Genomic DNA, 23,651 nt, shown 5'->3' with positions numbered 1-23,651 from the left:
TGTTTTGGGTTTTGAGGCTTTTTTTGTTTGTTTGTTTTGTTTTTGTTTTTGTTTTTGTTTTGACACAGGGTCTTACTCTGTTTCCTAGGTTGGAGTGCAGTGGGCTATCATAGCTCACTGCAGCCTTGACCTCTTGGGCTCAAGTGGTTCTTCCACCTCAGCCTCCTGAGTAGCTGGGACCACAGGCACACAGCACCATGCCCAGTTAATTTTTATATTTTTTGTAAAGATGAGTCTCACTACGTTCGTTGCCCAGATTAGTTTCAAACTCCTGGGTTCAAGTAATCCTCCCATCTCAGCCTCCTAAAGTGCTGAGATTTTAGGCATGAGCCACTGTGTCTAGCCTACTTAAAGTATTTAAGGTGCCAATTCCTTCAAGAAGTCTTCCCTGATTCCTCTGAATTCCTAGAGTACATCATTTATGCCTTTCTTATGTCATATTAAAAGATGATACACATAAATCATATAGTAAATGCTCAACAAAAAACATAAATTGAGCAATAGATACTGCTGTAAGTATCCAACATACAGTAATCTATTTCTTCCTAATACTATATGGTTAAAATATAGATGAGGAAACTGAGTCTTAGGAAGGTCATTGAAGCAAATACTGAGTGACAGAGGCAGGTACTCTGAATCCAAGACCAGTTACCTACCCATTAACTACACTGATCCCAGTAAGAATTAGTGACAGACAACCACCTTCTAATTTTATTACAGTGTATGTATGCACATACACACAAACATATATCTGATCTTACTGTTTAAACAGGCAAAATATTTAATAGTAGAGATCATGTTCTCCTTTTCTATGTAACTGCTATATCACATTCTATATGCTTAGAACAATTAAATAAATGAAATACCATGTGTGCATGTGTCTATGTGTGTATTACATAAACACAAAATTTCATAGGTAGACTTGGATTGTTTTCATTTCATACTTATTCTAGCAGAACCTAAAACTATAATATTTGAAGACTAACTCCCTCTTAATATGCACAAATAAGATGTCCATAAGACTACCTGAAATATTTATTATGATTCTTCCATATTGTGTTAGGTCTAATAACAAGTGAGACTTGCTGTACCTGTCCTGGAGCTAAATAAGTTGTAGTTTCATAAGTGTTTACCTTTATTTGATCATGTAAATAGTCAAAATGTGATGGGCTACATGAATTTAAAGCATGACTAATAACCCCAATTTACTCAAAACACACGTTTTGTGTTTTTTGTTTTGATAAATGTGACATCTGCAGAAGGGCTGTATTGAAACATTGTTTGTCATGTTTGTAATCTCTCTATTTTAGGTGGCAGATAATAACCAGGTACATAAAATCTATACTCTCCTCTCTGCCACTTCTATAGGGTAAGCTGAGAGAGGAATACATAGACAATTGAACTCCTGTTAAAATACTATTGTCATATATCAAGTGGCTCTTTTAAATGCAGAATTAGAGATATAATGAGAACTTAAAGAATGGGTAACAACAGACATAAATTAAAACAGTTAAATTAGGGGAATCATCACAAATGAATCTTAAGACAAAGAAAATCTCCTAACCCTCTGGGAGGTGTATAATCTTTAAAATTCTCATCTGATTAATTATCATTAAATAATGAAAAATGTTAACAAAGTCACCATTTAACATGAGTCTAGGCCAGGTGCTTTAGGAGGCCAAGGAGGGCAGTTTGCTTAAGCCCAGGAGTTCGAGACCAGCCTAAGAAACACAGCAAAACCCCATCTCTACAAAAAATACAAAATTAGCCAGGTATAGAACTGTGCACCTGTAGTCTCTCACCTACTTGGTAGGCTGAGGTGGGATGATCGCTTGAAACAATTTATATAGTTTTGGGTTAATTGTGCCCTCTCCAGGCAGTTTTGTAATGTATCTTTGTTATTCAACTACATACCAGGAGTACCAAAGTGGATGCAATTTTCCAGAGTACTGACATAGTCAGGATCACTAAGTTTAATCACATGAAGACTATTGGCTTTTTCCATGTTCTTGATCCATTTGTTAGCCTGACCTTGAGGATCTATCATCAGAGGCCACCTTCTTGCATTCCTGAAAAAAAGGAGAAAGATGATGCTGGTCAAGCCATGATTTGTTTCTACACTATTTAATCATGTTCACATCACATGTCACTTTCTAAAAGTTTTCCCTTTATAGTAATATTTGACCTTTTTAACTTATGAGAAACTATGTTCTTAAAACAGAGACACGTAGATTGAGTGGGCTATCTGAATGGCAACTACAGAAGTCATCCTGCAAAGTTAACACAAGTTCTTACACTTTTTGGAAAATTACAATTTCTAAATGTTAAATTACACTTTTGAAAATATTTGCTGCTCTTGCTAATTATGTCACAGTGACACCCATCAAGAGGACTGTGTTGGAAATAAGGAAATTCCAGTTCTTCACTAAGCCCTCCCATTAATTAATCATGTGACCTTGGGTAAGTCACTTTGCTTCCACATTTTCTACCTGTTATCATTTGTACAATAGGGAAAGAGGTTGAGAATATCACAGCTCCAAAATCTAGACCATTAAAGAAATAATGGCCTAACAAAAAGGTAAAAAGTATAATTTTATATCATCTAAACTTCATAATATCCAGGGATACTTAAGTGTTAACACAATCCAACACTTGCGTATTTAGTGTCATATATGTAGTTCATTACATATTTGCTTTATGATAAGAACAAGAGCAATACTGCAGGAAGAACCCAGTTTATTTTCTAGGGTGTAGTGGAGTTACAGAAGAGCTCATCAGTATCTGCAATTACCATATGACATCCAACCACATAGCTTTCTGTCTTGTGTGAAATGTAGTTGGCAATAAAATTACTGTTCTTTTTCCTTCTCTTAGAAGTTTCAATCAACACAAGCCATTATCCTGGCCAATTTTCTAAAGATACTGCCACACCCTTCAAAAGTGAGCAAAGCATGGGAAGTATGACATTCTAATGAAATTAAGTTTCCATATCATGGGCAAACACCATACAAATTAAATAATTCTACAAATTGAAATTATTTAAGAAATTATCACTGCACAGAAAATACTTGTCCAATAAGTAGCATTTCAAAATCAGAGGAAAGGACTTCTGATGCTAACCAAGATGGGCCAGGCTTTTTACAGCCTACTTCCTTCACTGATTACATCTAAAAATGTTGAATAAAATACAAAAAGCAACTACTTGCAGATTCTAAACAGTAAATAAAAGTGAATGGGAGGAAAGTCCTAACTTGAGGAATTATCAGTAATGGGGTAGTGAGTTTTCTAAGGTTTTTTTTTTCTATTTTCTGGCTTAGTGGGGGAACTGTGCAGCAGGCACAGGTAGCAATAACTCAAAATAGAGAACTGAAAAAAGGACCATATGTGAGCCAGAAAGTGTAGGCATAAATCCATGTTTTGTTTCATGTTTTGCTTTTTCTCTCTTTATTCTCTTTTGTCTCTACCCCAAGGTTAAACCTACTCACAGGACTGTATTACCACGACAGAAGAAACAGTGGTGCAGTTACCTAAAACACTGAGCAAAAACCTGTCTCTCTGGACAGAAATAAAAAAAGAGTCCCCTGTTGTGCACAGAAGATGAGGGAAATCTAAGTATTTTTCTCTCTTTTCTCTTGCCACTTTGCTCCCAGTGTTGGCATGAAATTGTGCAATAGCATGGGAAGAGAAAACCCTGAAAGAACTTCATCATTTTGGCCAGAAAAATGTATACAAAAAGGTGCCCCTGCGATATGGAAAGTGGGGCGGACGGTGGGGGAAATTCTGAAGCAGGAAGACCTGAAGCTGTGCATGCATGGAACACATCTAAAGTAGCATATCAGAGGCTGTAAACAATATCATAAATCCTACTCCATTTAACTCCTGAGTAACGAATGCCGAGAAGTAGATTCAAATAGTATAGTGAGGGCTTACAAATCTGAACTGACATTGAAACATCACCCACAGAAGAAAAGCTGAGAATTGTGATCTAAACTTAATTGAGTCATCTGAGTGCTAAAGCAAAAAATCAATCTTGTCCAGAGGATTTTAACAGGACCCAGAGTCTCATATTCAAAATTTCCAGGATATAATACAAAATTAACACACAAAGAACAATGGTATGGCTAATTCTCAAAGAAACAGATAGATTTGAAATTGCCAGAAAATAACTTTAAAGCAAGTATTATAACCATGAGATAAAGGTGAACATTTTTGAAATAAATGGAGACATTCTCAGAAGAAAAATATCAAAAAGGATAATGAGAACTAAATGGAAATTTTAGAACTGAAAACATAATATCCGAAATTAAAGTCCACAGTAGGGACTCAATAGCAGAACAGAAATAACAGAAGAGTCAGTGAACTTGAAGACAGATGAATATATATGGTCCAATTTGATCAACAAGGAGAGACACTAACAGATTGAATAAAACTATATGATCTAACTGTAAGCTGTCTACAAGATACCCATTTTAAATATAATAATATAGTTCTATTAAATGTAAAATGATGATAAAAGATGTAAAATGAAAACACTAATCAAAAGAAAGCTGTACTGGCAATAGTAATATCAGAAAAAATAGACTTCAGAACAAGAAAACTATCAAGGATAAAGGGGGACATACACAATGACAAAAGGGTCAATTCGTCAAGGAGACATAGTAGTCTTTAATGTGTATGCCTCTAACAACAGAGCTCCAAAATAAACAAAGCTAAAATTGGTAAGACTGAGGAGAGAACAAGCAAACAGAAAACTAGCAAGGATATTGAAGCCATGAACAATAGTATCAAGGAATTCAACCTAACTGACTTTCAAAAAGCCCTTCACTCAATAATTGCAGATTTTTTTTTAAAAGTCCACATGGAACATTACAAATATAGACAAGATTTATGCCATAAAGCAAACCTTGAAAAATTTTAAACAACTGGAGTCATATAATGATGGCCTGAAAATAACAAATAAATTTGAAATTAAAAACAGTAACAAAGAATACCCTAAAAGTCTCCAAGTATTTGGAAATTAAACAATATATTTCTTAAAAATCCATGAATCAAAGAAGAAATCTCAAAACAATTAGAAAATAGTTTAAAGGAAATGAAAATGAAAATAAAACATCAAAATTTGTGCTATGTAGCTAAAGCAATACTTAATGTGAAACGTAGCATTAAATCCATGGATTAGAAAGGAAAAATCTAGAATCAATAATGTTCCACCTTAGGAAACCAGAGACAGAAAAGCAATTTATGCCTAAAGCAAACAGAAGTAAAGAAATTATAAATATTAGGGAAGAAATCAGTAACATTGAAAACAAGAAAAGAATGGAGAAAAACAAACCAAAGGCTTGTTCCTATAAAGGATCAACAAAATTTATCAAACTCTAGCCAGATTGACCAAGAAAATAGAATACACAAATTATCAATATTAGAAGTGACAGGCAAGATTATCATTACAGACCCTATAGACATTAAATAAATAATAAGGAAATACTATAAACAACTCTGTGTTCATAAATTTAACAGCTTAGATGAAACAGAGCAATTTCTGAAAAGACAGAAACTACCACTTAGGAATTTAGTCTTCTCATTAGGAAGACAAAGATCACCTGGATAGACCTGTTACTAAATAAAAGTTGAATTCATAGATAAAATCTTTCAACAACAAAAACGTTCCAGGCACAGATAATTTCTTTGGTCATTTCTAGCAAACATTTAAGGAAGAATTAATTCTAATTCTATATGAGTTCTTCCAGAAAATAGGAGAGAAGACTTCTCAACTCCTTTTGTGAGGCCAGCATTACTCTGAAACCAAAACCGTACAGACATTACAACAAAAAACACAGATCAATATCCCTCATGAACATAAATGCAAAACTCTTCAAATCACATTAGCAAATTGAATCCAAAAGTATATAAATAGAATACATTATGACCAAGGAGAGTTTAATCTGGAAATGCAAGGCTAGTTCAATATTCAAAAATCAATCAGTATAATTTACCCTATTAACAGACTAAACATAAACAAAACATATAGGATCAACTCAATAGATGCACAAAAAACACTGGACAAAATTTAACATCCATTAATATTAAAAACCATCAGCAAACTAGGAATAGAAGGGAGTTTCTTTCACGTGATACAAAGGAGTTACAAAACCTATAGCTAATACCATATATGATAGTAAAAGTCTGATTTTCTCTAAGATTAGGTAAAAGGCAACAGTGTCAGAGTTCATCAGTCCTACTCATCATTATACTGGAAGCCCTTGTCAGTGCAATAAGCTAATAAAAAGAAATAAAAGGCATACAGATTAGAAAGTAATAAGTTAAACTGTCATTAACTGCAGACAGCATGATTGTCTACATATAAAATATCCCAATAAATCTGCATAAAAGGTCCTAGAATAAATGAATTTATGAAGCTACAGGGTAAAAAGTCAGTATTTAAAACTAAACTACTTTCCCAATGAACAACTGAACACAATCTTGTAAGTACCACACAGAAAAAAAGAAATACTAGGTATAAATCTAGCAACAAAACGCTGATGAAAGAACTCAAAGAAGACCTAAGTACATTAAGAAATACACTGTGTTCATATGTTAGAAAACGTACTAAGTTGTCAATTATTCTCAAATTGATCTGTAGATTCAATTAGTACCGATAAAAATCCCAGCAAGATCGTGTGTGGTCATTTAAAAATTGATTCTAACATTTGTATTTAGAAATAACAACTAGACAAAACAATTTTGAAAAAGAAGAACAGACATGAAAGCTATACTACCTGACTTTAAGACTTAGTATGCTTCAATAATCAAAGAAATATGGTATTTACATCAAGACATATAGGTCAATAGAACAGAGAACTCAACAAACCTACATGTATATGAACCAATTATTTTCAACAAAGATGTAGAGGCGCTTCCTTTCCAGCCCCGCCCCCGGCCCTACAGCCGCCGAGATGTTGATGCCTAAGAAGAACCCGATTGCCATTTATGAACTCCTTTTTAAGGAGGGAGTCATGGTGGCCGAAAAGGACGTCCTCATGACTAAGCACCTGGAGCCGGCAGACAAGAACGTGCCCAACCTTCAAGTCAGGAAGGCCATGCAGTCTCTCAAGTCCCGAGGCTACGTGAAGGAACAGTTTGCCTGGAGACATTTCTACTGGTGCCTTACCAATGAGGGTATCCAGTACCTCCGTGATTACCATCATCCACCCCTGGAGACTGTGCCTGCCACCCTACGCTGCAGCGGTCCAGAGACGGGCAGGCCTCAGCCTAAAGGTCTGGAGGGTGAGCGACCTGCAAGACTCACAAGAGGGGAAGCAGACAGATACTAACGGAGTGCTGTGACCCCTGGTGCAGACAGGAAAGGTGAGGCTGGGGCTGGGTCAGCAACTGAATTCCAGTTTAGAGGTGGATTTGGTCGTGAAGCGGTCAGCCACCTCAGTAAAACTGAAGAGGATTATTTTGCATTGAATAGCCAAAAAAAAAAGATGTAAAGGCAATCTGTTTTTTAAAAAGGATAATGTTTTCAACAAATTGTGCTGGAACAATTGTGTATCTCCACTGTCTCTCTCTTTCTCTTCCCTTCACCCACAACATTCTCTCCCTATATATGTGTGTGTGTGGTTATACACAAACAGACGTTTTGTTGTTCCATATCCAGTTAATAACTGTATCAAACTTATTTTCCCCAGACAATAGTCTTAATGTAACATCTTTTTCTATTCAAAGACAGGATGTTTGTGACTTCAGCTAATATCCAATTTTAAACATTTGGGCTTCCACAGAATAACATATTAGATGAATAAAATTTTAAAGGAGATATTCTTTAGTGTAGATGAAAAGAAAATGGTCGTTTAAAAAAATATACCAACAATTGTGGAAAACTGTATGCAACAAATGGACTTAAACAGCTTCACTCTTTGGATGAATACAAACACTGAATTCAAAATGAACAAGCACTATATTTACTTGCTTACTTTTCCATTATTATTTTGTATTTTTTTTAACAAGAAAATGTTTTTCTCCACATAAACTTTCTCTTACTTCCTCCATCAAACATTCTTGAATCTACAAAGGCTTTAAAATCAGTGGTTCCCAAATGGAAATTGAATTTTTATAGCACTCAATGTTCCAAGTTTTGACAGTGTGTATTCTTTTGTTACTGTCTAGAGAGGATTGTTATTTGGTGCTTTTGTGGATTTTTTGAAAATACAGACTTCTAACAGTGAAAATACACATTCACAGCAGTCTTACAGAACACAGATTTTGAATAAAAAGCAGCAGCACATTTCAGAGTTTTGATATTTTCCTTTTTACACACACACATAAATTCATAAAAACAGACAAAGTAATGTGTTGTTATTCTCAGTTATTATTGCTACTGAATTAAACCTAATATATCTCTCTCCTATAGAAATGAAAACTTACTTTTTAAAAAAGCAGAGTTACATCAAATATAGGTCTGATCTACTTACCAAGATGTTAAACAATCCTAATCCTTTACCCAGGAAATGTTCAGATACAATATAATTACATTTAATGTTATCACTAACCTTTGAAATTTTAATTAGACAGGGACCTTTAGGTGTCAATCACCCCAGAAGTTAATTATTTTCTAACTTGCCCAAATTTTATAGATTCTTCCAGTTTTCCTAAATAATCATCTCCACTTAGCTGAGATAATATGTGAAAAGCACTTAGCACAGGATTAGGTCCTCAGTGAGTGCTCAATATTAGATATTATCATTGTCAAGCACTGCACAGGTAAAGAAGATACCTAGCTGATATTTCAAAGTGATCACTCTAAACCTATTTACTGAAAGCTTTCTGTATAATATTATCAAAATATATTGGAAAAAGAAGCCAAAAATGAAAATTGTTAATATTTTCTTCTTAGTATAGTTGCTACCATAACTTTTTGCTAACATTTCAACATTTTTACAAATGAACAGTAAAGATATAGGGGTTATGAATCATTAACATCATTTTCTATCTCCGTCCCTCCCAAAATGTGAGTTTGTTGTCTTGAAAAATAATCACTGAACAGTTTAGGATCTTATATGCAGATATATGCATCAATAGTTCCATTAGTTTTGAAATATGCTAGACTCAAATGTAAGGGTATATTAATTTGCTACAAAGTAAGATGCAATTTGGCCTCTGATGATGGATAAAGTAGTTATAGATATCCTGCTAGAAAGAATCATAATATATAAATTGCAAGTCAAAACAATGACTACCACTTCAGTAACTACCAATATGTAGGACATGACCAGCTACATTCACAAGCGCTTGAGAAGAGCTAAAGCTCTTTTCTGAGATAAAAACAATAACAATAACAAAAGCAGCAAAAATTTTACTATTATTATGCTTTAGTTAATTGGTTCAGCTAGACAAAAGTGAAAGTAAATGTTAGACTTCCAAAATTTCAGAAATCTCCCACCTGTGTCAATCTGTAAGGTATATTCTAACACTAAACATCAACACAAACTGTATGCATGCCACATGTTAAGTAATTCAACAATGAGCTTCCATTCTGTGCTTGGTAAAAGGCACTTAAAAATCTGCTAAAATCTTTATTTTAGCAGCCAGCTAATGCACATATTTATCATTGATCTAGATTATCTAATTTCTCCTTGGATTAACTTAGATTATTGGATCAGAGTACCCAGTATTTTAGTTCCCCAAAGTAAAGCTTTGTAATCTTTTCTTTAAATAGACAAAATAATTAAATTTAACTTTAGCTCCTTGGTCTCTCTAGCTACAGTTTATTTTGTGAACACATAAGAACTATGTGATACAGCTTTTTCTTTTTGCCTTAGTTATCAGAAAACTTTGAATGTAGGGCCCAGCTTTAGGGATTAGCTTGTCTCAAATTCTAACAGTAACTACTCCTTTAACTTCCCCTAGGTGGTCTCATCAGATTTTATCTTGTTTTATTTTATAATCATATTGCATATACCTCAAATTCTTATAAAACAATTTAGTAAATAAATGATAAAGAAATGCATATATCAGGATAATTTATTGAAAAACAAATGTGTTCACCAGAGGTTTAATTTGTAAAATGATTTTCATAAATACTACATACATAAAACTTAGGAATAATCTCCACATTTAATGTTTACTTCTATTTTAAAAGTTCACATGCCACAATTTTAATTTTTACTTTAAAAAGTACCATCATATCAGTTACTTTTTCATAGTAACCTAACAACTAGTCAAAATAGTCATGTAACACAGAGGTAGGAAATATCTGTGCTATTGTTAACATGCTAAAACCCCAAGAAAACTGGCTCAGTGATAAAAGCCTCATGGTAATGTGAACTTGGAAATAACAAGGCTGAAGTCCTTGGTTTCTGGGATGTGCCTTGAGGAGAGGGTAAGGCAGACAAGCGTTTAATAATCTCCCAGCCCAGTCTACACAGAATTTCCCTACTAATCAGGCAATTACAGGTATAATGGCTACTAATCCCTGTCAGGATAGGACCCAGAAATACATCCATCTAATTTAAAATAGTCCCACACTACAGACTAAGACAGAATTCGGAACATCTGCAAAATCACCATCAATGATGCACTGCTGCACACTTCATTAACCTCTAATAACAAAACCCTGTATTTTATGGGAATGAAAATTTTGAACTTCCCTTACTTAAGGCAGGGTTTTGCTCTGTTTGCTAAAAGTTAATTTTTAAAAATTAAGTAAAAGTCGTCTGGTTGGTTTGTTTACTTATGTGTCCAATACTCAACTATTATAATATTAATAGGAGAAGAAAGTGATTATTCATACTTAATTTCACTAATTAGTGAAGTAATTTTTTAATACTGTAAAAGTTTGCTACCTAAAATTGTTAGAAAGAACACAGATAAATCTACTGATTATTTGATAAACACCATTTGTGAGAAAAATTTTTCTTACATTATGATTATCCCATTATCAATGGAAAATGAGTCAGAAGGTAATCCAGCAATATTCCAAGTTTGAATTGTCACAGCTTCTCCCAGGGTATCCATAAGGGAATAATTATCTGAGCAGGGGATATTTCTTCCTTTGCACAAAGTTGTCCACTCCTTAGTTTGGTTCTTTAGAACATACACAGAAAAATAAAGAAATGAGACCGGCAGTTACCGAAAGCATGCTTTGTAATTCTTCCATTTATACTTTATTCATTAATTTAACAAACCATTGTGGAAACTCTACCTCAAATATGATTTGTGTTTCTCCTATTCTTATTTCAAATAAAATTCTAACTTAGAAGGTCAGCTATGTACTCAACATATTCAATGTTAGATAAAGTCTAGATTGAGCACTTAAGTCAGAATTTTGTATCTGGAAAAAATAATTACCAATTGTTATTCTAAAGCTTCATTTTCAATGCTATCCCTATCAAATTACCAATGACATTTTTCACAGAATTTGGAAAAAAATATTCTAAAATTCATTTGGAACCAACAAAGAGTCTGAATAGCCAAAGCCATCCTAAGCAAAAGGAACAAAGCCAGCAGCATCACATTATCTGACTTTGAACTATACTGCAAGGCTCCAATAACCAAAACAGCATGATACCAGTGCAAAAACAGACACATAGACCAATGGAACAGAATAGAGAGCACAGAAATAAAGCTGCACACCTACAAGCATCTGATCTTTGACACAGTCGATAAAAATAAGCAATGGGGAAGGGACTCCCTATTCAATAAATGGTGCTAGGATACCTGGCTAGCCATATGCAGAAGACTGAAATTGGACCCCTTTATTACACCGTATACAAAAATCAACTTAAGATGGATTAAAGACGTCTATGTAAAACCTAAAACTATAAAACCTTATAAGAGAACCTAGGAAATACCATTCTAGACATAGGTTCTGGCAAAGATTTAAATGGCAAGGATGCCAAAAACAATCGCAACAAAACCAAAAAAATGACAAATAAGACCTATTTAAACTAAAGAGCTTCTGCACAGCAAAATAAACTATCAGAAGAGTAAAGAGACAACATACAAAATGGGGAGAAAACATTTGCAAACTGTGCATCTGACAAAGGTCTATATCTAGATCTATAAGGAACTTAAACAAATTAATAAGCAAAAAACAAACAACCCCATTAAAAAGTAGGCAAAGGACATGAACAGACACTTCTCAACAGGAGACATATACGTAGCCATAAGGATATGAAAAAATGCTCAACATCACTAATCATTAGAGAAATGTAAATCAAAACCACAATGAGATGCCATCTCACACCAATAAGAATGGCTTTTGCTAAAAGTGAAAAAACAGCAGATGCTGGTGAGGCTGTGGAGAAATGGGACTGCTTATATACCACTAGTGAGAATGTAAATTAGTTCAGCCATTGTGTAGAGCAGTGTAGTGATTTCTCAAAAAACTTAAAACTAGTATTCAACCCAACAATCCCACTACTGGATATACGCCCAAAGAAATAAAAATTGTTCTACTATAAGGACACATGCATGCTGTGATGGTTAATACTGAGTGTCAACTTGATTGGACTGAAGGATGCAAACTATTGATCCTGGGTGTGTCTGTGAGGGTGTTACCAAAGGAGATTAACATTTGAGTCCGTGGGCTGGGAAAGGCAGACCCACACTTAATCTGGGTGGGCACCATCTAATCAGCTGCCAGCACAGCCAGTATATAAAGCAGGCAGAAAAAACGTGAAAAGGCTACACTGGCTTAGCCTTTCAGCCTGTATCTTTCTCTCATGCTGGAGGTTTCCTGTCCTTGAACATGAGACTCCAAGTTCTTCAGCTTTGGGACTCAGACTGGCTTCCTTGCTCCTCAGCTTGCAGACAGCCTATTGTGGGACCTTGTGATCCTTTGAGTTAATACTTCTTAATAAACTCCCCTTTATATATGTATCTATCCTATTAGTTCTGTCCCTCTAGAGAAACCTAATACACATGTATGTTCCAAATGGTACATATACACCATAGAATACTATGCAGCCATAAAAAAGAATAAGATCATGTCCTCTGCAGCAACGTGGGTGTAACTGGAGACCATTAACCTAAGCAAACTAATGCAGGAAAAGAAAACCAAATACTCTATGTTCTCACTTATAAGTGGGAGCTAAATAATGAGAACACATGGACACAAAGGGAGCAATAGACACTGAGGCCTACTTGAGGATGGAAGGTGGGAAGAGGGTGAAGACTGAAAAACTACCTGCCAGATACTAAGCTTATTACCTGGGTGATAACATAACCTGTATACCAAACTCTGGTGACACACAATTTACTTATGTAAAATACCTGCATGTGTACTCCTGAACCTAAGTTAAAAAAAAAAAGAACAATAAAGCATCACTTTACAAAGTCGTTAGGACCACCACATTTTTCTAAGTATTTTCTTTATGTTACAAATATCTAGCACATACAATGATAGAAAAGTAAATCCATTTTGAACCAGTAGGAGAGATGGAAAACATTTACTCCTGACTCACATGCCCTGTGAGGGGCCATGGCAGGGCATATCAGTGCCAACAAGGATCAGGGCACACACTGCAGTTTGTGAGACTCTACCTGAGGGGACAGTCTGCAGGATGTGGAGGAACCAGGGGGATACTACAAGCCAAGGTTCCTATTCAGAAAGTCAGAAGTCAACGTCCAAATTGAGTTTACAGATCAAATATTTCAGAAATAGGGAAAGACATAACTGGAGAGAAAACAGAATAAGGCAAAAGGAAGGTGAATATGTATGGTGCTGGTACCAGCCTCTGGGTTGATGAGGGTGTTGGATGCTCACAGATGGCGCTGGCCGAGAGGACGTGCTGGGCACTGCCATCTCCCTCAGGCTCTTGCTAAGTAGGCTGGACCAACATTCCTTGAGGTTTGCACAAGAAAGGTCATCATGGTTTTGGGGGAATTGATGACATTCATGACCTTGATAAGCCTGTTAATATTATGTAGAATGCCCCACAACTGGGTCTGTATGATGTTCCATCATGATTCATTTCAGGTTATGCATCTTTGGCAGGAATATCACAGAAATCATGTGCTCTTCTCATTGCATCCATCAGATGGCACACAATTTCAAATTGTTCATTTACTGATTACACTAATTTTTATCACTTGATTAAAGTGTTGTCTGCCAGCCTTCTGTCTCATAATTATATGAGCTTATGTGTGATTATAGATTCTTCAGATGGTAGGATGCAATGCAAAGACACTCAGATAAATGAAAGGCAGAACTCTGTTAGTTACAGCTCCAAATGAGAGAAGGTTGTACGTAGGGCCACATGGGGTGTTGTCAGGAGACAGAGTAGCAGCAAGCCAGAGCTGTGAGAGGCAGTTCATATGTGGTAAATGGGATGGAATTAGCTGGGTTTCGTAGGTTTCCTGGAGATTGGGTATTCTGAATCATTCTGTGGGTGCAAGGAAGAAGGGGCTGTCTCTGGTATCTAGGGGCCTCTGGAAGCTTGCTACTGTAACCCAGGAGTGCTCGAGCCTAATAAAGAAAATGGTTGGGGTGAGGGCTTAGCAAACTGCCCGTGAGAAAGAATTCCAAGTTTTTAGCTATTATTTAAAATGGTTAAGACAGCACTTGTGAAATATTGTATTATAGCCTCCCAACTGCTAAATTGCTCTTTTCCCCTTTCCCTTTGCAGGTAATAAGATTCTGCAGGGAGATAACTTTGTAACCATGAAAATGTCCTGGTTTTTGTCAAACATTCCATTTTTTCATTATTAATTTATGTCAGCATAGATTCATCTTTTTTGCATTTTATCTAATGAATAATATAACATGTTACTGCCACTATTTATTGTGATGAAATTGCCCAAAATTTGGCCAGTGGGAATACTCTTAAGCTAAATTTTGTGTCCTTTTGACATGGCCCCATCTTTCTCTGGGTAATTCCTTACTCTTGCTCAAAAAAGACATTTCAGGCTTGTCTTACAGTGAAGTCCAAGACAACCAAAGATGATCTTCCTACTTTAAGCTCAGCTGACTAGCAACCATAATTCCATCTGCAAAGTCCCTTTGCGATGTAACATGGCATAGTTACAGGTATAATACTCAGAGGTGAAGATCATAGGGGCCAAACTTCTGCATATCATAAGTACTTAATAAATATAATCTGGCTGTTTTATTTGGTTGTTGATATGAGGAACAGATGGTATTGCTATGTAGTGAGGAGGGACATATAGCATTTCCAATTTGAGTTCTGCAGACAGTTGCTTCTGGCATGTTTTATTATATTTTTAAAATTTAATGGTTTTTTTTTGAGATGGAGTCTCACTCTGTCACCAGGCTGGAGTGCAGTGGCATGATCTTGGCTCACTGCAACCTCTGCTTCCTGGCCTCAAGCAATCCTCCCACCTCAGCCTCTAAGTAGTACTGGGACTACAGACACACATCACCATGCCCGGCTTTTTTTTTTTTTTTTTTTTTTTTTTGTATTTTTTGTATTTTTTGTAGAGAAGGGGTTTTACTATGTTGCCCAGGCTGGTCTCAAACTCCTGAGCTCAAGCAATCTGCCCACCTTGGCCTCCCAAACTGCTGGCATTATAGGTGTGAGCCACCTCACCTAGCACTACTGGAATGTTTTGTTCTATTTGTTTTCATGCTGTAGGTTGGCCTACAGCCATTTTGGAGAGGTCTGCAAGCTTTCTTGGATTTAGCTTGATGCTGGAGTAGGCATGCTAGCCCACAACACAGCAAAGAAGTAGAGAAAATAGAAGCAATAGTTTCTGCAGAATGCTCTGTTTAGAGTTGACAGGTTTAGTATGTTACCACAGATGAACTCTGGACTAGCAATTTAAGAAGCCTAATTACATGTCTATAAGGGCGTAATATCAGAGAATAACCAGAATGAGCATGGAGGACTCTGAACAAGCATCTCAAAATTCAAGCCAATGGTCTTGGCTGGTAATCAGGTGACGAGATAGATGATGGATTTGCTGGCATACGGTTATGAAAAATAAAGGGGAGAGAGAGAGAGAGAGATGGTAGAAGCGGAAAACTGGCTATTAAGAGTGTCATCTCGGTGAAAATACCCAAGACCATTAAAACAGTTTTGACTTTGTTTATTGGCAGAGAAAAGGTCAATTAGAAGGTTCAAATTAATTCAAATCCAGGGCTCACATGTTCTTAATAGCACTATCGGATTCTGTTTTGGGGGTTGGCACAGGCATCGCAGTTGAGTGCTATGGGCCCAGTTATTCTGGGAGAATTGAAGTTTTCTATGTTTTATTTATGAAAAGTGCCAGGAACTCTACAAAAGAGTTGATAAATAATTAACAACTGCTCAGATTCAAGGTTGGAGGGGAAATGCAGTTATTTATTGAGGGCCCTTGATATTCAGAGACTTGAAACCTTTTGTCAGAAAAGGACCAAATGTTGTAAGGCCTCTTAGCTTGGGTTCCCTGAAGCAGACTCTGGGATGAAGATTCATGTGAAGTGACATACTGAGGAAAGGATGCAGGGGGAAGCAGGACAAGGAGGTGTAGGAGCCAACAAAGGGTGAGGGAGCAGCCTAAGTTCTGCAGCAGGTGGCCTCAGTTAGACGCCGCAGGAAACTTCTGTAGTGTAAGCTATTCCTTGGAGCTGTCCCAACCAGAGGGAAGGGAGAGAGACTCCCATCCTCCCTTCAGTGATTCATTAAGGGTTGCTGAAGAGGGAAGTACATTCCCAGGCACTTCTCGCTCTCCAAACACTGGGTAAAGTGGGTTCTAAGACCCCAAGGGAAGTCTGACAGAAAGAGCCACAGGTGATAGTTGTTGGGTGTGAAAGCACACAGAAGCCAGGAGGGGCTCTGGGCAGAGCCCTGATGTTGCCTTCCAACCCTTATGCTGAGAATTGAATGAGACAGTTTTGATGGGAAATAAACTGCTAGCTGTCTTGACCTGAGAGAAACAGATAAAAAAGTAAAGATGACAAGGTAGGACTCTGAGAATTAATCCACAGGAAGGAGCAGTGACATGAGAGACTGGGTAAGGAAAGTAAAAACTTAGGTTGATCCAGTGAAGCAAGGAAGAAAGAAGATTGCCTTCACAGAGATGAGGTGGCATGGGATGAGGTGACTACTTGAATCAAGTGTTTGGACAGTGAATGAGTTCACAGAGGAACTCTGAGCTTTGCCAAGTCTTGTGTCTAAGTTGAATGTGGCTTTGTGTCTATCAGTAAATTTCCAAGGTCTCAGTTCAGGTGCTCAAGGCACCCTTGAAGCATTTGTGTGATGGTCTGACTAGCAGCCCCCCATCTAGATAGTAGCCAGGTGATGGCAAAGTCAAAAGATGCAGTTCCTTGGAGTGAGTCTGTCAGAGAGGGACTGGGAGGGATGGTACATGTAGCTCTTCAAGCATTGGGTATAGTGGATTTTGCTAGTGCACTGGGTAGTGCTAATACACTTTCCGCTTAGCTCTGGAATGCTAGACAGGAGCCAGTGCAGACACTTAGGGGTGTGCTCTGAACCAGCAGGGAAAGGTAAGGGTGGCTGAAGCTACTCTTTTTATTGTTCAAAGTGTCAATGCAGAAGAGTAGGAAGAGGGCTAAATTAGGATGCAGGTAACCACAGAACGCTAAAGACAGAGGAACTCTGTAGGTGAGGATTTCAAACATTTAGTTAAAAACAATAACACCAATTAAAGCATAACAGTGGCACCAAGAGTCAACCCTCCTTAGGAGACAGTTCTGAAATTAAGTGAGGCTCAACTGAGACCACGTGCAAGCCAATGCTCAGTGATACGATAAAGCCCTCCACAAAGGGGATTTAACACGTGCTCTTTCTCGCTTGACACCAAAAACTACTGCCAAATGTTCTGAATTCCTCCCTTCTTTTATTCTCATTACCATCCCACCCTGTTTTTCTTTTGGTTATCTTAATTTTTCTAAATCTCTCTGCCTGCTTTGATAGGGCCGTGACCCAGGTTGGATTCCAGTTCCATTTTTCTAAACAGAGCTGAAGAGTATGCTGGGTCTCTCACTCCATAAAAAACTAAAAAACAGAAGAGAAAAACAGGAAGAATAATTAGGATTAACTCCTAGGGTTAGGTGTTGGGCCAGGGAGAAGAAAGAGGCAGAATCAGTCAGAGAAATGGGAAGCAAAGCAGGGAACATGGGGTTTGTTTTCTAAGGAACAAAGCCACTTACTAACAGGGTTTTAGGCACGCTCACCTTTTCCTCCCCTCAAGTTTCATTCTCTGAAATGATTTTGAAATGGCTTACTATGGAGACTGATAGGAAACAGTTGTGAAGTGCACACACACACACACACACACACACACACACACACAGTCCTCATACCTTTTTTACAATACTTGCTTAGGAACCGAGATTTTATCAGTAGAATCTACAATCTTCCCATTTTTTTTTTTTTTAAATTTATTTTTAATCAGGATGCCTCACACTAGAATAGGTTCAGAGACTCCCCATTTTCACATTACATTTTAAAGTAGATATTTTTGTTTTTAAAACAATTAGATTTTTGAAGAGCATATTACATGGCATCACTTGGCTAACCAGCTAATTTATAGAATAACTAAAATCCATAAGTAGAAATTATTTTAAAATATCTTCCTCCTTGTACTTATCAAAAAACTGAAACCAAAGTGAAACAAAACCCCAAATATTGATAATATTGGCTGTGATGGACAGAGGGTCAGGAAGAGATGGAATAGCATCCCCTACCTGTCTATAGGTAGATGTGAAGGCTCCGAGGTAAGCAACCACTCCTGAGGAAATGAGGATATCCCCGGTCAAGTTGATGTACAGCTGCCCTAGGTCCAGAGCTGTGTGGCTCCATCTAGTTTGCTCACCTCCAAGGCCTCCAATCAACTGCTCAGCTTGTTCTAGTTTTTTGCTGCACAGGTCAACCTCAAAAATAAAAGTGAGTTTTTATCAGCATTTATAAGTACAGTAAGTCTAAAATTCTGCAAGATTTTACCCTCAGAAGTAAATTATTATTTTTAATTACAGACTTCTGTCTGGGATTTCCTATGACACTATGACATAGGAAAGTCCATGATATTTTAGAATTTGTAAATATAAAGTATTTAGTATAATTTATGAAATTTGTAAATATCATATAATGCAAAAAGCAGCCCTATTTAAGGAAATGACATACAGTACAAGACAATGAATGTTAATTAAAGGATATTCTTCTGCAAATATAGACGTTTTCTCTCCATTTTAAATAATCTAGATGCACTTTCAGTATTCTACAAACCTTTTCCCTTCATTTAACTGATGGTTGATTTCATTATGGTCTTAAAGGTTAAATGTTTGAAAGTTTGAATAATTAATGATTATTTACAATGCACAATTTTCAGGTTTGTTAAATTGTGTCAAACTAGTCAGGCACTTGCAATTCAGCTTAAATCAGGACATCAATCAATAGCGGACAGCTCAGTGCATAAAACTGTCAACTAAATATGATTATATGTAATTAAGCAATATGATAAAAAAGAGACACAATTATGAAGGTGGCAAAGTTGGTGAAAGTTATTTCAGTTCACACAATGCAATATTCCAGCAGAATATGTAAATTATTTTGATTAAATTTTTAAGTACCTTAACATCATTATTCTTGGAAGAAGATGAGATTAAATAAAGCTTATCTTGATATTCAAAAATAATTTACATGAAAAGAAAAATTCAACAATCAACAAAAGCAAAGACATTTAGATTATTTTGTAGTAAGAATTTGGCTTATGCTTTTTACTGTTATTAAAATTTATATTAAGTCAATGATTTTGGATTAAAAGATGTATACTTCTATATCAGTTTATCTAAAGATAGGTTTGAAAAAAGCAAATGGTATGTAATTGTAGTATTTGCAATACTTCCTAAATTTAATTTTTTTCCCTTTTAACTTTCCCTCTTTAAATATCTTTTGTCATTCTAGTTTCTTTCCTCACCTATTCTTTCAACAATGTTTATGATAAACTGAATCAGGTCTTGGACTATAACAAAGTTGCCATCAGAAACTACTAGGTAAAAATATTTTAGCTAAAATTTTACCTCCAAAAGCACATTTTAAGTACATATATATGTATATGTTCATTTTACATTACCATAAGTTTCTAACATTTTATTATAAAAATAAAATTTTCAAACATAGAGGAGAATTTAAAAATGTCTAAAGACAGCAACTGCATAATGATTCATTGGTTCTATTATTTAAAACTGATCATTCAAAAATCATGCCATAATAGGTTATGTTTCTGATGATTAGCACAATATCTTACATTTGTGCAAATATAGAATACAGGATAGATACTATAGAAAGAGGCAGTCTGGTGTCTTGGAAAGAATACAGCTATTAGCGTCAGGTTGCCTGGGTTCAGGTTTTAGACTTAATGATCAGAAGCTGGGTTGATGATGAACAAGCTGTTTGATCTTTCTGTTCTTTAGTTTCTTCAAAATGTTACAAAATGATTACTTCCCACAAAAGGTTGTTGTGAGAATAAATGGTATAACATATAATGTTCTTAGAACAACAGGACCTTGTACATAATAAGCATTCGATAAATGTCGACTGTTATAAAACATTTGACTTTTCGTCTGGACCATAATCAGACTTTAGCAGTTAATTTTTCTAAATGGCATCACTAATTAAATTAGAGCAATATTTTTAGTCTTGAAAACATTTTTAGTAGATAGTGTATGGTTTTGAGTACTGAGTTCCAATTTCAGCTCTGCCATTAACTGTTATACAAGCAAGGTCACTTAACATTTTGGTTCTAATTTCCTTACTTGCGAAGTGAAAAATGACTAAATAATCTAGCTCAATATTCTAGTAACCTGAGGCAGAGAGACTGGCATTTTTTTTTTTTTTTTTTTTTTGGAAAGGGCTAGAGAATAAATATTTCAGTCTTTGTGAGCCAAGCAGCAAAACTGAGGATATTATGTATTATGCAAATACTTATGTGGCCATTAATATGTAATTATTTTAAAATGTCAAAACCATTATTAGCTCTTGGGCCATACGAAAAGAGGGGATGGGCAGATATGGCCTGCGGGACATATTTTTGCCAATCCCTGACCAAGAAGGAAACAGGACTGGGGTGTTATGTGCTAGTACAAACATCATTCTTAGTTACGATAACTGAGAATTTGTCCATCTTTTTCTATATCAGCACATACCTGGTTTTCCAGATCAGCCTCCTTTTGTTTATTTAATTCAAGTGTGTCTTGAAGGCTCGCCAGCTTGTCCTGAACTTCCTTAAGGGCTGCCTGCTTCTTTCTAAGACCATCCATGGCAATTTTAAGCTCCCCTTCAGCTGCAGCCAGTTTTATCTTTTTGGGAGCTACTATTTTTGCCACTCTGCAAAAAGTAAAATTGAAACATTAAATATTCATTTAATATTCCAGTAGACTTTCTACCACTGAATTTACTTTTCTAATATCCTTACTATGACTCAAAACACTTCTTTGTGCAAAACTCTAAACTGATTTCTATATTCTATGTTTTATCTAAGAACCAACCAAGCTTGATCCTGAACACAAGACATGGCCATTAAAATAGACAAATACACAGTATTTTCACATAATTTTTTTACTCAAAAAAACATTTTGCCAGTATGAATTTTGATAACTTTCCAAAAGGAGAGTAAGATATTCATGTAGAATATTACAATGCTAGTAGAAGCCTAAATGGTGAAAGGTTAGTTTTGATGAGGAGAAAGTGAGGTATCTTTTATTCCTGTCATTTTACTTTGAAAAATATCCTAGAATACTTCCTCAACCAAAAACAGTTATCCTATCAATATGTATGTGGTACTAAAAGGAATTATACAGGAAAAAAGATGAATCTAAATTCTCTCCCTAGTATCTGGAAAATGGAGTCAGTCATGTTATCTAACAAGCATTAAATTTATCATTAACTAATATATCATGGTCTGAAACATATATAGCACTACTATAGATGTAGAATGATTAAAATTGGATATGTTTGGAAAATAACCTGTGACAGTTGTTTTTTGAAAAAATAATAATTACTCTGTTTTATGTATAACTGGTTCTCATATAATCACCAAAAAAGGCTCCTCATTTCACAAGAATACATATTATGCCAGTAGTTTTTAAAGTGTGGTCCAAGGATCCCTGGGGCTCCTGAAGACACTTGCCCCTTCAGGGAGTTTACGAGGTCTTTCCTTGTCCAACTAAACATCTGTGTGATGGTAGACTTTTTAAAATATACTTTAATCAAAACAACATACTGCAAAAGAATGAATGAAGAAGCAGATTTTGGTGTCTGGCTATCTTACATTAGACCACGCACTAAAGAGACTTATAAAGGTATAATAAAATACTACTCTTCTCATCATTATTTTTTTCTCTTTTTTAAAGAAGAACATGTAAATTCTAAAAAATAAAAATAAGCCACATATTAACATATAACATTTTTATTGCTTTTAAAAATGAATTAATAAACATTGAAAAAATTTTTCCATTTTAATTTCTAATATGGTAAACAAACGAAATCTTTTTGGGGTCTTCAATAGTTTTAAAGAGTATAAATGGGAGATGATCCAAGATGGCCGCTTAGGAGGAAGTCGGGATTGCAGCTCCGAGAGAAGGCGCAGAGGGTGAGTGGACGCCGCATTTCCAGACGGATTTTTACTGCCCACAGACCAGGAGATTCACAGGAGGAGAAGCCGCACGGGTCGCCAGCGCCGCTGGTTTGAGCGGCGTGGCAACTCAGCCTACGCCCTGGGGAGGGGGGCAGTGGCTTCTTATGCAGAACGAGAGAGACAGAGTTCCCTCTGAGCCAGCAAGGGGAGCTGAAGCAGGGAGTCAAGCCAGGAGACCCCCAGGCAAGGACGCGCCACGAATCTCAGAGCCGCTGCTTTGGCTGACGCAGCGGCACACAGGGCAGCGGATTTTAACTGCCTACAGACCAGGAGATTCACAGGTGGAGAAGCTCCACAGGTTCCCAGTGCCACTGGTTGGACCAGAGCAGCCGCTTGGCCTGCACCGGGGGCAGGGAGCAGAGGCTACTTGAACAAAGTGAACGAGACTGTGTCCCCTCTGGGCCAGCAAGGGGAGCTGAGGCAAGGAGGCAAGCCAAGAGATTCCCGGGCAAAGAGGGTGCCACTGGAAACACGGCTGAACTCGGGAAGGTCCAGCACTGTGGGGGAGGGGCGTCCTCCATCGGGAAACACTCTGCAGTTCCCAGGGCAATTTGCTGTAACCAAGACAACCCGCCACTACAGAGATTTTTTTTTTTTTTGCTTTCAAAAAAATGTTCAATTTTAATAATTTATGCTTCACTATTAAGACATACGTTTCTGTTTAAAATTAGTTGAAGAGCCAAGCATGCCAACCCCAAGCTGGCCTGGCACTGCCTGGGCCGTCACTACAGGGGTGGGCCAGCATAGCGGAAGCAGTTCTAACTACACCCATATAAACAGGACTGCAGGGAAGCTCACACGGAAGCTGGGCGGAGCCCACAGCAGCTCAGCGAAGCCTCTGCAGGCTGAGTGTGACTAGACTGCCACCTTGTGGGCAGGGAAAATGGTAGCAACACAGCTGAAAAGCATAAAGCCCTAACTCCCTGGGCCAGAACACCTGGGGAGAAGAAAAGGGGGTTTATGAGTTCAGCTGCTGCAGACTTAAAATTACCAAAATCAGAAAGACAGCAACTACAAAGTCAATAGGCGGATAAATCCACAAAGATGGGAAG

General features: G+C 36.6%; 1 protein-coding gene and 1 pseudogene across 1 annotated transcript in view; one reads left to right on the top strand and one right to left on the bottom strand.

Annotated features, from left to right (window-relative positions):
• DNAH7 (dynein axonemal heavy chain 7) overlaps positions 1–23,651 on the bottom strand; it is a 260,963-nt gene that overhangs the window by 82,598 nt on the left and 154,714 nt on the right. The window contains 4 exon segments of the mRNA XM_064372762.1: positions 1,915–2,069; positions 10,922–11,085; positions 18,653–18,838; positions 21,110–21,290. Coding sequence (XP_064228832.1) covers positions 1,915–2,069; positions 10,922–11,085; positions 18,653–18,838; positions 21,110–21,290 — 686 coding nt within the window.
• LOC105718397 (small ribosomal subunit protein eS10-like) lies at positions 6,954–7,444 on the top strand (annotated as a pseudogene).

The sequence above is a fragment of the Aotus nancymaae genome, unplaced genomic scaffold, assembly GCF_030222135.1.
Source record: "Aotus nancymaae isolate 86718 unplaced genomic scaffold, 86718_ANA_hifiasm-v0.15.2.pri h1tg000008l, whole genome shotgun sequence".
NCBI lineage: Eukaryota > Metazoa > Chordata > Mammalia > Primates > Aotidae > Aotus > Aotus nancymaae.
Note: the sequence above shows the minus strand (reverse complement) of the source record. Positions and strands in the feature narration are given on the sequence as shown.